Source organism: Durio zibethinus, chromosome 1 (assembly GCF_047325235.1).
Source record: "Durio zibethinus cultivar Kanyao isolate XHJ-2024 chromosome 1, ASM4732523v1, whole genome shotgun sequence".
In the NCBI taxonomy this organism is placed as follows: domain Eukaryota; kingdom Viridiplantae; phylum Streptophyta; class Magnoliopsida; order Malvales; family Malvaceae; genus Durio; species Durio zibethinus.
This window is the reverse complement of record NC_143162.1, coordinates 8,694,953-8,708,824: the sequence shown is the minus strand read 5'-3', so window position 1 is coordinate 8,708,824 and position 13,872 is coordinate 8,694,953. Positions and strand designations below refer to the sequence as shown.

General features: G+C 30.4%; 1 protein-coding gene across 1 annotated transcript; it reads left to right on the top strand.

Moving 5' to 3' along the window:
- The first annotated feature begins 5,577 nt into the window (after nucleotides 1-5,577).
- LOC111312026 (protein NRT1/ PTR FAMILY 8.1-like) lies at nucleotides 5,578-9,129 on the top strand. The gene is made up of 5 exons (XM_022911940.2): nucleotides 5,578-5,721; nucleotides 6,625-6,765; nucleotides 6,930-7,147; nucleotides 7,330-7,880; nucleotides 8,065-9,129. The coding sequence occupies exons 2-5, from the start codon at nucleotides 6,660-6,662 to the stop codon at nucleotides 8,906-8,908; spliced, it is 1,719 nt and encodes a 572-aa protein (XP_022767675.2). The 5' UTR covers nucleotides 5,578-5,721; nucleotides 6,625-6,659; the 3' UTR covers nucleotides 8,909-9,129.
- Nucleotides 9,130-13,872: the final 4,743 nt, after the last annotated feature.

Below are 13,872 nucleotides of genomic sequence, written 5' to 3'. Positions count from 1 at the left end.
CCATTCATGGATAAATGTATGGATATCCTCTAGGAATAAAATTTTGCATGTTAGCCTCTTGAAAAATTTAGGGTTGACCATATTCAAACCATTGGGGTATAAAGGATCTATCATGTCTGGTGATTATTCTTATAAGCTGGGACATCTTTTTATCACTTTTCCTTTATCGAGATTATTGAGTGTGTTCATTATCTTGTTAAGATCCCCTTTTAATTCTCTTTATACCTTTTCAATTTTCTCAAATTGACTAACCTATTCTTGTTCCTTGTCTTTGTTTAAGCCTTGGTATAGTACAAATGACAGGTAGGTTGAGTTAGAATTTTCGATGGACGAGCTATTTTTAAACTTTTATTATCACAATTTTTATGAATTATGATATTATATTTTAATGACTTATTCAAATAAGTGTATGAATGTATGTATGAATGAAAAATGTATTAAGGAGTGTTTGCTACACATCAATTAATAACAAATGATTCTTATTACAAATCCAAAGTTACATCAACAAAAACTTAAAGTCTATTGCCTATCAAAGGAAATTCTTTATCTATTAATATTGATTTTGTACCTTATCAAGAAATTTTAGTAGATTTGGGCCATTTATCTAATGACTATAATCTTATCTTCAGCTTCTTGACCCTGTTTTCCATTTTTGCTGCCTTATAAGAAGCCATATTGATTTGTCTAAACAAGTGTTTCAAATGTTCTTATTTTACTATGGATGCATTTTTTCATTTTTCTATTTTGCTAAAGTATTCTTGTAACTTTTCTTCTAGAATAAAAACTTGAGCTTTGACCTCATTGACAATTTTTTGAAGCATCTGGTTATACTTTTGAACCTCTAAAAATATATTTTTCTTTTTTTATATTTTTGCTTGCAACTGTTCATTCTCCTTTAAAGGTCAAGCTAGTTCAATAGTGGTCAAAGAATGTATCTTATTCAGATCAACAAACAAATTCTTCTATCATTCTCTATCTTGATCGAGCTTTTAAATTTTTCTATGTTGCCTTTGCAAACTTTTCTTTCATTTCTTTTTTAAGCCTTTTATTTTCATCTTCCAATTCTTCTTTCTCTTCTTGTAACTTTCTCTTTGAAACTTTTACCTCTAGCAACAAATCTCGGGGTTTTGAAGGAACTGAACTACATCGACCGCTTGGACTACTTTCATCTAGAACCACAACATCTTTAGCCCATCTAGCATGCCACACAGAATATTCTAGGCTGATCTTATTCGTATGCCTGCCTCAATCCATTCTTTTTATTTGTTTTCATGCTTGGATAATCTCTTCCGCTATGTTTATGGAGTATGGTTCACCATATGCAAAGCATAATTAATATTTACTTAAAATTTGCTATTTATTCAAAGCAATTATTATTATTATTATTATTATTATTATTATTATTATTATTATTATTATTATTTTGAAAAAATTCTTTAATATTTCTAACATTTTTAGAATATTTTAGAAAATTTTCTTTACCTAAATATTTTCAATACTTGTGATTTTATTTTAATTTTTGTAGTTGGAAATAATTTCATTTTACTAAAAACATTTTATAAAAATTTTATTGGAAAATTTCTCAAAAATATTCCCAACACTTTTTTAGAAAATTCCTTGACTTGAGATCATCTATAAAATCACCACTTATGACATTATTTTTATTTCATCATTTTGTTTATATTCACTTTTTACTTATATTTATTCTTGCTCATTATTCAAATTTTCATTATTATTATTATTATCATCATCATCATCATCATCATCATCATCATCATCATCACCATTATTTAAAAAGGTCTTAAATTGTAAATTAGAATATTCATGAAAATAAAATGAATAATATGAAAATATTTTACAAAAATAAACAAAATTAAAAAAAATATCAATTTTTTCACCAATCAACACAAGTCAACTTGGGTCAAGGCCAATCAATGGCACACAGTCAGAAATTTACAGTAACGGTTTGGTCTAGCTCAGTAGGCAGTCCAATTCAGTTTAGTAGCAGTCTAGCTTGGTTTGGTGCCAAGTTGATGGTTTCTCAGGTGAGTCAATTGTGTGGATCTCAGGTCGAGCTTCAAGTCAGCACATGGATCTCTTCTTTTTAAAATGATGTCATTTCAGTTAAGTAATATAAAGCCTAAATAAGATTTATTTTTATTTTTATGTTTTCTCTCTTCTTTCTATTTTTTCCCTTCTCTTTAACTTCTCTCTCTAAAAAAATTCCAAAAGCTGATGGGTTACCTAGAATCGATGATTATCCACCATAACATCTGTCATTCACTGTCATTTGTGGCTAAAAAAATCTTAGAATTTAAGAAATGTTCCCCTTATCACCTTCAAAATCGATCTGAGCCTAGTTTTATGAAAATTGATGCTAAACAGCTTAGATCTGCTTTGAAAGTTTTAGTCAAAAAATTTTTTCCCATCGATTTTTCTTCTCCAATGTCTCTATTTTTACTATGTTGTTGCCTTTCCCTATATCTCCTTTTACTTCAAAATGCAGATCTCAAAACCCACTATAACACCCAAATCTTTTTCGCTTTTTACTTTGCATTTTTTCCTTTTCTTTTGACGCTATTGTTCTCCTATTCAGAGATGTGTTTTTTTGTGTGTGTGATTTTTTTTTATGGTTTTAGGTTGGTGCAAAGCTAGACTTGTTTTGGGTATGGGTAGGTTTTGATTAGGGTTAGGGATCTCGGTTCTACTAGGGTGGTTTAGGTAATGGTAGTGAGATTGGGGTTGAATGGGTGATTGCTTGAAATGTGGGAAGTTTGATGTTTGGGTGGTGCTCGAGTAATGAAGATTAGCAATGAGGTGGAAAATTTTTGCAAAATTCCTTGTTTCAAAATTGTTGTCCAATTTTTCCTTGTGTTTGTGATTAAAGCTCCATTTAAAAAGTAATTTGGAGTTCAAGTTCAAATCCTAAATTTTCTAACATTGAGGGAGAAATTTTGAGCTACCACTAGTGACTTTTAAATGCTATAATTTCTATTACAAAGTTAGATGGGTGTTAAGGTAGGAGATGCTACCAGCTTGAATTCAACTACTAATAGCTTGAATTCAGCTATTCAAGCCATCTGCTTGACTTTTGAAATTTCTTTACCTTTATTTTTAAAATGAAATTAAAATAAAATGGAATAAAAAAGAAATGAAATTAAAAATTAAGAAATATTTTTGGATTCAAAATTTTCATTGGGCTTTCAAGCCCAAATAACTTGGACAATAGGATTTTAAGGCAGAATTATTTAGAATCGGATTTAATTCTAGTTTGACCCATTTGATGGCCTAATAAACCCAAAAGATTTATCAGGACAATAATCAATGGTAATGTTTGAATCGGCCTAAACCAAGTACATTCGAGTAAAATGGAAATCGTTTAACAAATCAATTTGGACAAAATTGGGTGACCATAGCTAAAATAAATAATAAAAAAAAAAAAATTATCTAAGTAAAAAAATTCATCTAAATTAATAAGAAATGGCTCGATTCTGATTCGATTTTTTTAATTCTTCAACCCAACTTCTATTTCAACCCAACATTGTATTATTCTTCAGTAATACCTGATCCAGGCCCGTCACATATATGTATAATCCGTATTTGGCCCAAATTGGCCCAAATTTATCAAAAATTAATTTTATAATTTTAATTTAGTATAATGTTTATGAAAATATTATTTTTGTAATATAATATATATTTTAATTTTGTATAAATATAATTTTTATTAAAATAAAATATTAAATAATAATTTTATTAATATAATACATATATAAATATAAAAAAATAAATAATAAAATATATATTTTTATATATACTTGAGTTAGAATGAAACATCCTAAACTTGCCTACGATATGAGCCCATTTTTCTCAAAAGAAAAAAACACTCGACCCAATCGTGGATTTAAAAATACACTTATTGGATCAAAGTGAATTGGAGCTCATCAAATATGAGTTATTTTGTCATCTTTATCTCCATTAATTTTTTCTTACAAAACTTATTTAATTCAAACAATTAAAAACTAAAAAAAAATAGAAGAAAGAAAAGAAAAGAAAATGAAGCCAAAAATGACTTCCACACGAATTTATTAAATTAAAATATTAAATAATAATTTTATTAATATGATACATATATAAATATAACAGTAAATAAATAATAAAAATCTTTCTTCATATATACCTAAGGTAAAACAGAACACTTTAGACCTATCTTTGACTTGATCTCATTTAAAAACCTATAAATCGATGCTAAATTTTTTTTTAAAATGCACCTATATTGGGTTGGAGTGATGAAAATTCATCATATATGAATTATTTTGTAATTTTTAGCTACATTGATTTTATCTTCCAAAATTTATATTACAAAAAAAAAACAAATAAAAATAAATAAAAAAACTCTAAAAGCTCTTTTATTGGATTGGAACAAATCAAAATCCATAAAATATACTCCTTTATTAGATTGGGGTAAATCAAAATCTATAAAATATAAATTATTTTGTCATCCTTAACTATATTAATTTTTTATTATAAAATTTATCTTATAAAAATAAAAAACCAATTAAAATAAAAAATAAAAAACAAACAGTAGATTTTGGAGAAAGATAGGGCGCAACGTGAACACCCTCAATTTTTTTTATTAAATTTACAAAATTAATATTATGAACTTACACATTATTTGAAATTCTTTTTCTTAAAAATACAAAAATTATGACTTTTTCAATTATTTGCAATATATATATATATGGCTGAATTTGATTTTTTTTTTTTGCCAAAATGAGAATAGGAAAAGGGCTAACAATTAACATAGCTGAATCTGATATTCAATCTAGCAAGAATGACAAGCTATTTCTTGATAATCAATAGTTTCATAGTGAAACCTTATGTAATAAATGCAAACAGTTACAAAATGCTCAACCAAAATTTCATAGATTACAATATTGAATTCAATATTTTATTTTGAAAAAAAAAATTGTAAGCATTAGTATATACTAATAATTATTAATATATTAAGGTAATGCATCAAGCAATTTAAAAAAAAAAAAAAGTAATGCATGCAGCACATAACTAGTAGTTCTTCTATTTCAAAAAAACATGGTTTCTCAACATTGTTTTAGAAAAAATTTAATTTGATCATTACCTTTTTTTAAAACAAAAATTTAATGGTTTTTTACACCAAAAATCGTAAAACAAATATTAAACTACCAAATATCTGGAAAAATCTCATAACAAGCATAACTTTTCATCAAATTGTTTTTTCACTTTTACTTACTAATTGTTTTTTACTAGTTATTTTTTTCGATAAGCAAATGGTTGTATTTATTTTTTAAAAAAATAAAATGTTATTAAATTAAAAGTATTCTAATAAAGGATAGAAAAAATCATTCATCAAGAACCGTGTTTCTTCCGCGTTATTGTTAAAGAGGAAAATGTAACAAAAACAATTAATGATGGCAAATACATAATAATGACTTCATATCGTTCCCCAAGTGCAAATTCTAAACAATAGTGGACTAGAAAGCAAAGTAAATAAAAATTTTGCTTTTCTATGTTAAAATGTGGAAAAATAGTCGTATACAAAACGAATGCCAAATGGCTAGGATCGTTCTCTGACTTGAATTCTAACTGTGTGCACGAGTTGGAACCGGACTTCCCTTCCCTGTCCTTGTTTCTCTCCTTTCACTTCTTCTCTTCTCTTTTCCTCTCCTATACACTTCTCGTTCAAAGGTACGTATGTCTCAACTCTCGTCAGCCTATTCATTTTATTTTTCCTTTTTGGGGTTTCTTTCTATCGAAAATCTCCATTAATGTTTCCTGGTGTTAACTTAATTCTGCTTTTTTGCACGAATATGGAAAAACATGCAGATTCTGAGTTTTTTTTCTTCAAAATTATCCTGGTCCGTTTTTAACGTTTCAATGAACTTTTCATGGATCTGAATATAACAAGTTAACAACACTCAGATTTGCTATGGCTACGGTTACTTTGTATAATATCTCTGTTTTCTCCATTAGTTTTTCATCTTCTTTAATATCGGCTCTCAAAAAGAAATCAGTTCTCAGTAAATATGCTCAGTTTTAGGTTTTAGATCCGCTTGCAGATTATATTTATTTTATACTTTTTCATTGATGGAGTTTTAAACTTGGAAACGTTATAATAATGTCATCATGCTCAGGCTTGACGGTTCTCTTGTGAATTCCAAATCACGAATACAAAATTTTGGTTTAGTGGCTAAATGTTATCCTGCACTGATTTTTTTTATTCTATATGGGGGTCCCCACATTATTAAAAGAAAGAATTATAGCAATCTGTTCATTTATTGCTTCTTGTTTTGCGGATTTAAAGGGGTTTTGAAGAGTTGGAGAGATTACCATTCTTTTAACCTTATATATTCTATTATTTGATGTGTGCCCCGCCTACTGTAAGTTGATAAGTATAGGAACTTGGTATGACCAGATCTTATAAGATTAGTTGGAAATTAGTTTCGTTTGGTAGAATCCAAATTCTTAATATCTTCGCTGTAACGACTCTGTTTTTATCTAGTGATTCTTTCATTAACTTCAAGAATTCTACAATCTTTTTATAACCGCTTACTTTGTTCATATTCCTTTTAAAAACAAATTGAGTGTCAGCCTTCAAGGGGTAGAAAGTTTGCTCCAAAGACAAGATGGTAGCTGACGATATCTATACAAATAATGGAACTGTGGATTTCCATAAGAATCTTGCCAACAAGAACAAAACCGGGAATTGGAAAGCCTGCCGTTTCATTCTTGGTATGATTTTACGCTTTTTTTAATCCTTGTTTAAATATCTATGTCTATATCTATATATATATATATATATATATATATATATATATATATATTTTTTTTTTTTCTTTGCCTCATATGTGGCTTCTAATTTGCTTTGCATTTGTTGAACTCTAAAATTTCGTCAGGAAATGAATGCTGTGAACGGTTGGCATACTATGGAATGGGGACCAATCTGGTCAACTATCTCGAACAACGTCTCCATCAGAGAAATGTCACTGCATCAAACAATGTTACGAATTGGTCTGGAACATGCTATGTTACACCATTGATTGGAGCCTTTTTAGCTGATGCATATTTGGGTAGATACTGGACAATTGCTAGTTTCTCAATCATCTATGTCTTTGTAAGTTTGTCCTCAACACGGAATTTTTCTTTTCTTTTTTTAATCGATGAGGTACTTAAAGGCTTGGAATACTTATGTTGATGCCATCTTCTAGAGGCTAGATTGTGGGAGTATTCTAATGTTTAGTTCTGTCAAGTAAAAATAAATTGACTCAATGTATTGATTATTTGTCTTTCTTGAAGGGTATGACACTCTTAACGTTGTCTGCTTCTGTCACTGGACTAAAGCCATCGTGCAATGGGGATGTCTGCCACCCAACATCAGGACAAACTGCAGTCTTCTTTGTAGCGCTATACATGATTGCTCTTGGTACTGGTGGAATTAAGCCATGTGTCTCATCCTTTGGTGCTGATCAGTTTGATGAAACTGATGAGATAGAGAGGAAAAAGAAGAGCTCCTTTTTTAACTGGTTTTACGTCTCAATCAATATTGGAGCACTTATTGCTTCATCTGTTCTAGTATGGATACAAATGAATGTGGGCTGGGGCTGGGGTTTTGGAATCCCAGCTGCTGCAATGGCTATTGCGGTTGTACTCTTCTTTTCTGGTAGTCGAATGTATCGTCTTCAAAAACCTGGGGGAAGTCCACTCACAAGGATTTTTCAGGTTATAATTTCATCCTTCAGAAAACTCAATGTGAAAGTTCCTGCAGATAAAACTCTTCTTTATGAGACTGCCGACGAAGAATGCAATATTCAAGGGAGCAGAAAGCTAGAGCACACAGATATGTTGAAGTATGTTGTTAAAGCTCAACAAGTATGAAATTTCATTCCTGAACATATTCTCTTTTATGAGCAGCACCCCCACCCTTGCTTATACTTTGTTCATACACGCAACCTTGCTTTTTATTTAGTTTCATTTCATCTTTTAGTGTCAAATTTGATTGTTAATGTAGTCATTAATATTTTAAAATTACAGGTTCTTTGACAAGGCTGCCGTAGAGACTCAAAATGACTATGTTAAAGGATCAGTAAATCCATGGAGACTGTGCACACTAACTCAAGTTGAGGAGCTCAAATCAATTATCGGGCTGCTTCCAATATGGGCATCAGGAATTGTCTTTGCTACTGTTTACAGTCAAATGAGCACTATGTTTGTTTTGCAAGGCAACACAATGGACCAACACATAGGCCCACACTTCAAGATCCCCTCGGCATCTCTCTCCCTTTTTGACACCCTCAGTGTTATCTTTTGGGCTCCTATATATGACAAAATCATTGTCCCATGTGCAAGGAAATTCACCGGGAATGAGCGAGGTTTCACCAAGCTCCAACGAATAGGCATTGGCCTTGTTCTTTCTATCTTTGCAATGATCACTGCAGGTATCTTGGAGGTGATCCGGCTCAAAATTGTCAGGAAGAACAACTACTATGATCTTGAGTATATTCCCATGTCAATCTTCTGGCAAGTCCCACAATACTTTATAGTCGGATGTGCCGAAGTTTTCACGTTCATTGGGCAGCTAGAATTTTTCTATGACCAGGCACCTGATGCTATGAGAAGCTTGTGCTCAGCACTGTCACTAACAACTGTTGCAGCAGGAAACTATTTGAGCACTTTGCTTGTTACCATTGTAACTAAAGTGACCACTAGAAACGGGAAGCTTGGATGGATTCCAGATAACCTGAACAGGGGTCATCTTGACTATTTCTATTGGCTCTTGGCTATCCTCAGCCTGGTTAACTTCGTGGTGTATCTTTGGATTGCAAAGTGGTATACATACAAAAAAATAACTGGACGAACGCCCTTACTCACACAGTAAATCCTAGGACTTCAATATGCCTTCATTGAAATTTGCATGCTTGCTTTGGAGATTTCAATTTACTTTGTCGAATTTGCAAATTATTTTAGATTCTTACTTGTTTGTTTCAAAGGGGAATTACAGTTCTTGTAAATAATGTTAGTGACATTTAATTCTCGATCTGGTGTCGGACTGCTATTTTCTGTTGGTACAAATAGATCACAATTATATGTCTTTAGGTATTTTTTGTTTGATTTTTGTTGATGGTATTTTTGGTGACAGTGAGCGGGATAAGGATTTGAAAATTGAATTGGAACTAGTTTGGACTTATAACAAGAAAGTACGATTAAGGGATGTCAGAGTTTGCTCTTTGAGACACATTTCGATACTTAAGTTAGTCAAATGTTTTAGGGTTCTTAGAGGAAAAAGGTAGGTTACAGAGGCACGGAAGAAGTTTGAGGATGAAAGATTTAGAATCCTATATTTGGACCTCCTTTTTACTTTATATATGAGATAATGGACAATGACAAGATCAGAGTAGGTGACAGTTGATAAAAAGTCCATGCGGAGCACAATAAAGGGTCACGTGGTTGAGTGTGACTACTAGACTTGGTAATTTGTGTCATTGTATCGTGTAAAATACTGTATTAATGTCGTGTTTTACATAAAAATCACTTGTTATAGTTCTTGTCAACACAAAAATATAAAATATAAGTTTTTGGTTTTATTAAACCTGTTTATGGTTTTTCTAAAATTTTAAATCATGTTATCTCCAAATCTTTTATTTGTATTATTTTTGTATCGTATCACCATGTCATGTTTCAAATTGTCAAGTTTAATAATTTTATTTAATAATCTCAGGCTAGCATAAGGGTTAGTTGATCAATAGGGAGGTGAGAGGATATCTTGATTGGATGTTAGTGGAGATAATAGGGTGAGTTATCTTTACGAGCGAGGAAGTCCTAGCAAACGAGTAAATCGAGGGTGAATCTGTATTATGGTGAAGAGCCTAGGCATCGATCCTTTTTGGTGGTAGCATGGCAGTTGGGAGTGTGCTAACTTGGTAAGTGTGGAAGTTAATCTTGTTGACTGGGTGATTAGGTGTAATAATTGCCCACAAGGTTTAAGGGAGATTACAAAGTGATTGTTCTCAAACCTCTATCAAGGCGAGCAATCTAGCTGAGTGTATGTTGGCAAGTTTAAATTTGCCATGGAGTTTTGGTAAGCAATGTTGTGGCATGTCGTTGGCCTATTTTGATGACCACTTAAGATGGCAAACTATGGATGGCGAGCCTGTATAATGGTGCATTTGATTAATGATGTGGTGCATATGTTGAGACACCTTATAAATCAACAAGTAATAAGAAGATGACTTGTTTTTGATGAGTTGAAGTGGTGATGTGTCATGTTTGGCAAACCTTGCTAAAGTTGTATTCTTAATATAGGTTGATTTGAAACTACTACTAGAGCAACCAAATTCATTGGCAAAGATGCAAGAGTTTAGTATTGGGTGTGAAGTGCTTTAGATGTAATGGTGTGTATGCCTTGACGTAGTAGTGAGTGATGCGTGCTGGATGCATTAAATGTGTTGACATATGGGTCTTAACGTATATTAAGTGTGGTGCACAACATGAGTGCATTGAGTGTATCTACGAAAAGTAAGATTTATATTTGTCTATATGCCTTAACACAAATTAAGTAATGATGCACAGAATGTGTTGAGGGTGTTGGTGCGAGAGCCTTAACATGAATTAGATGTAGCACACATGTTGAGCTATTGACAAAAATTTAGGTCTATTTTCATCCATATGCTTTAACACAAACTAAGTAATTATGTGGATGTTGTGTTGAACGTGTTGGCACAATGGCTTTAGTGCAAATGAGTTATAATGCACAAAGGTGCTTTGAGCTTGTTGGCAGAAAATGGGGTCTATGTTTACCCATATGTCTTAATGCAAATTAAGTAATGATGTGTAAAGCATGTATGCACAAGGGCCTTAATGTGAATGAAATGTGGTGTACATAAGCATATTAAGTGTTGGCAAAAAATGGGGTCTATGTTCGCCTATATGCCCTACTCAACGCTAATTAATCATGACAAGAATATGATAAAGGCGATAAGATGCATTCTTGTCTTTCATTTAAGAATTCCTGTACAAAAATGCTTATAAAGGGAGCATGTGGTGAAATACTTTACCATAATGAAAGACAAGATAACAATAATTAACATATCAATAAATCATAAACTAAAGAACTTGGTTGTTCAGTATAGAAGATTATTAGAGATAATACTTTTTCATGTGGATAGCATTCCATGTCCTTAATATCGGATTGCCCCCAAGTCTTGCAACCTATATGCTCCAAAAGCAATCACAATTGCAATCATGTAAGGACCCTTCCAATTTGGTGATAATTTCTTCCTTTCTTTAACAAGTTACTAGCTTCACTATTTTTTATTACCAAGTTGCTAACTTAGAAATGACAATGTTTCACCTTGGTATTCTAATATTTGGCGAACTGTTGAGCCTTGGTGGCCATGTGTATTTTGGTTAAGTCTCTGGTTTCTTGCAAGAAATTCAAATTAGCCCTTAAGGCCTCTTCATTCAGTTTTGGGTTGAAATGCATTGTTCACAAAGTATTCATATCCTTTTTTCTACGGTATTACAACTTTTGTCTCATAGCTTAGGCTGAATGGAGTTTCACCTTTCCCTGAATGATCCGTGGTTCAGATTGCTCATTATCATAACGTATAGATCCATGGTCTATCGCTAAACATACACTTAAAAAAGTCTCACCATTTTTTTTTAATTAGATGTGATTGGCCACTTGACTGAATTTATCTTATTTAAAGAGGAGTCCCAAGATTGATTTAGGTTTTCTTAAATAGTAGATTCTAGTCTATGAAATCAAAGTCTAAGTTCAAGAGTACAGTTACTCATAATGAGGGTTATAGCGCATTCACAGCGCCCTTTGAAAAGATGGTACCAATTTGATTTCAGTTATTCAAATCGTAAAATATATTTATAATTTATCAAATAATGTTAATATTGAAAATTTTCCTAAAATTACTCAAATATGTTAGATAATAATTTAAGAATATTTTTTTATCTCAAGAGTATTCAAAAAGACTATTTGTCACGCTTTGAATAGACTTTATCGTTGGATTCATTTAATTTTGCTTTCAAAAATAAATTTCTATAAACCAAGTTTATGGTCAAAAATATTCTCCAAAATGTCGATAAGATTTCTTGTCAAAAATTATCCTTCAATATATTAATAAGATTTTATAAAAAAATAAAAAATATTATTTTATTTATTTTTTAAAAAAAATTATTTTTTTAGAGAAATTATAAAGCTTTCTAATATGTTGATAAAAACTTATTTTAAAAATAAAACATTGGCTATCCAATCTATTGGTAAGGCTTTTTCTCATAAAATTATTATTATTATTATTATTTAAAATTTTTTTAAATTTATAAGTTTTTCAATATATTGGTAAAACTTTTTTAAATAAAATGGTAACCTTTCAATCTGTTAGTAAGGCTTTTTGAAAATTATTTTCTTTTCTTAAAATTTAATTTTTATTAAAAACTCATAAGATTCTTTAATATATTGGTAAAATCTTATTTTGAAAAGGAAATTACCTTCTAATATGTTGATAAAGTTTTATTTTGATATTTAAATCATTTAATAATTTGATAGGATTTAATGAATTGGCTACAAAAATTTATTTTAAATATGCATAAAAGAAAAAGAAAAAAATAGCTAAGTAAAATAACTAGGTATATAAATAAACTAAAAATAGAAATTACAAAATAAATTGGGCAAAAGCCCAATATAAGCCAAGACAATCGCCAAATAAATAGGTATATAAATATCCATGTATGGGCAAATAGAATGGGCTAAAGCCAAAAATAATGCTAAGCAAATTTCAAACTTACTCCACGAGGTTGGTGAGAAACCAAGGCCAAATTAATTCAAATCTACTCAACTATTTTAATCCTTCTTTTTCCTCTAGTAGTCAGTAGTCAGGGCCCTTATTTTTCTAAAAACCCAGAATGGATCACCAAAGACAATCCAAAAAACCAACGATTTTGAAATCAAGAAAAATAATCCTAATAAATTTTTTAACTCACCCCTAGGTTTCATCCCCAAAAACTAATCCCCAAATTCCCTATAATCAAACCACTACAATTTTCACTCATTATCTCTCTTTTTTTTTTTTTAACTCCCCCATTATTATGTGTTGGAATGGGATTTATATAGGGAATAAATTCCCTTCAATTAATTCAACCGAATTTGTGATGATTTGATCTTTTGTGATTTGATTTGATTTTTTGTAACTTTCCTTTTTCATAAAGATTAGGAAAAATATCCAAAAAATTATTCAATCAAATAATCTGCCTTTGATTTCCCTTTGTAAAATCCCATGATTTTCAAACTTTCCATTCTTTTTGTTCATCTGATTATCTTTTTTTTTTTATTTTACCCTTAGATTGTAGACCAAAAATCATCATTAAAATTACAATCCAAAATAAAGCTAGAAACTAGAATTTAAATTTAAATTTAAATTCAAGTTATAATTAAAATTAACATCACATTAAAATTAAAATTATGGGTTTTATTCTTTTAGGCCCAAATCTTCCCAATCAAAGCCCAATTTATTACTGAAGGACCACTTTGATTTCGAAAAAGTTTTTTGGATGAAATAGGTTTTCTACAACTACCCCTATTTGCACAATTTTTATAAAGTAAGAATTGTGCAAAAACATAAATACCCATTATGTCTAGGCGCAAATTAATCAATTTTTTCTAAAAAGAATCCTCTAAATAGAGGCATACGACTTTCAAAAAAAAATTTAAATAACCCCCATAAATAGAGTCTCAACAATTTTAAATTAAGAAATATACTCCTTTATATAGAAGCTAAACAACTTTAAAAACTTTAAATAAGAAATGTCAAAAGACATCCATTTTGCTCGGGT

Bases quoted from the DNA above. Each gene is read 5' to 3' on its own strand.
- LOC111312026 (XM_022911940.2), top strand. From the start codon at position 6,660: ATGGTAGCTGACGATATCTATACAAATAATGGAACTGTGGATTTCCAT. The intron at 6,766-6,929 runs GTATGATTTTAC...AAATTTCGTCAG, and splicing joins AGCCTGCCGTTTCATTCTTG to GAAATGAATGCTGTGAACGG. The intron at 7,148-7,329 runs GTAAGTTTGTCC...TCTTTCTTGAAG, and splicing joins TCTCAATCATCTATGTCTTT to GGTATGACACTCTTAACGTT.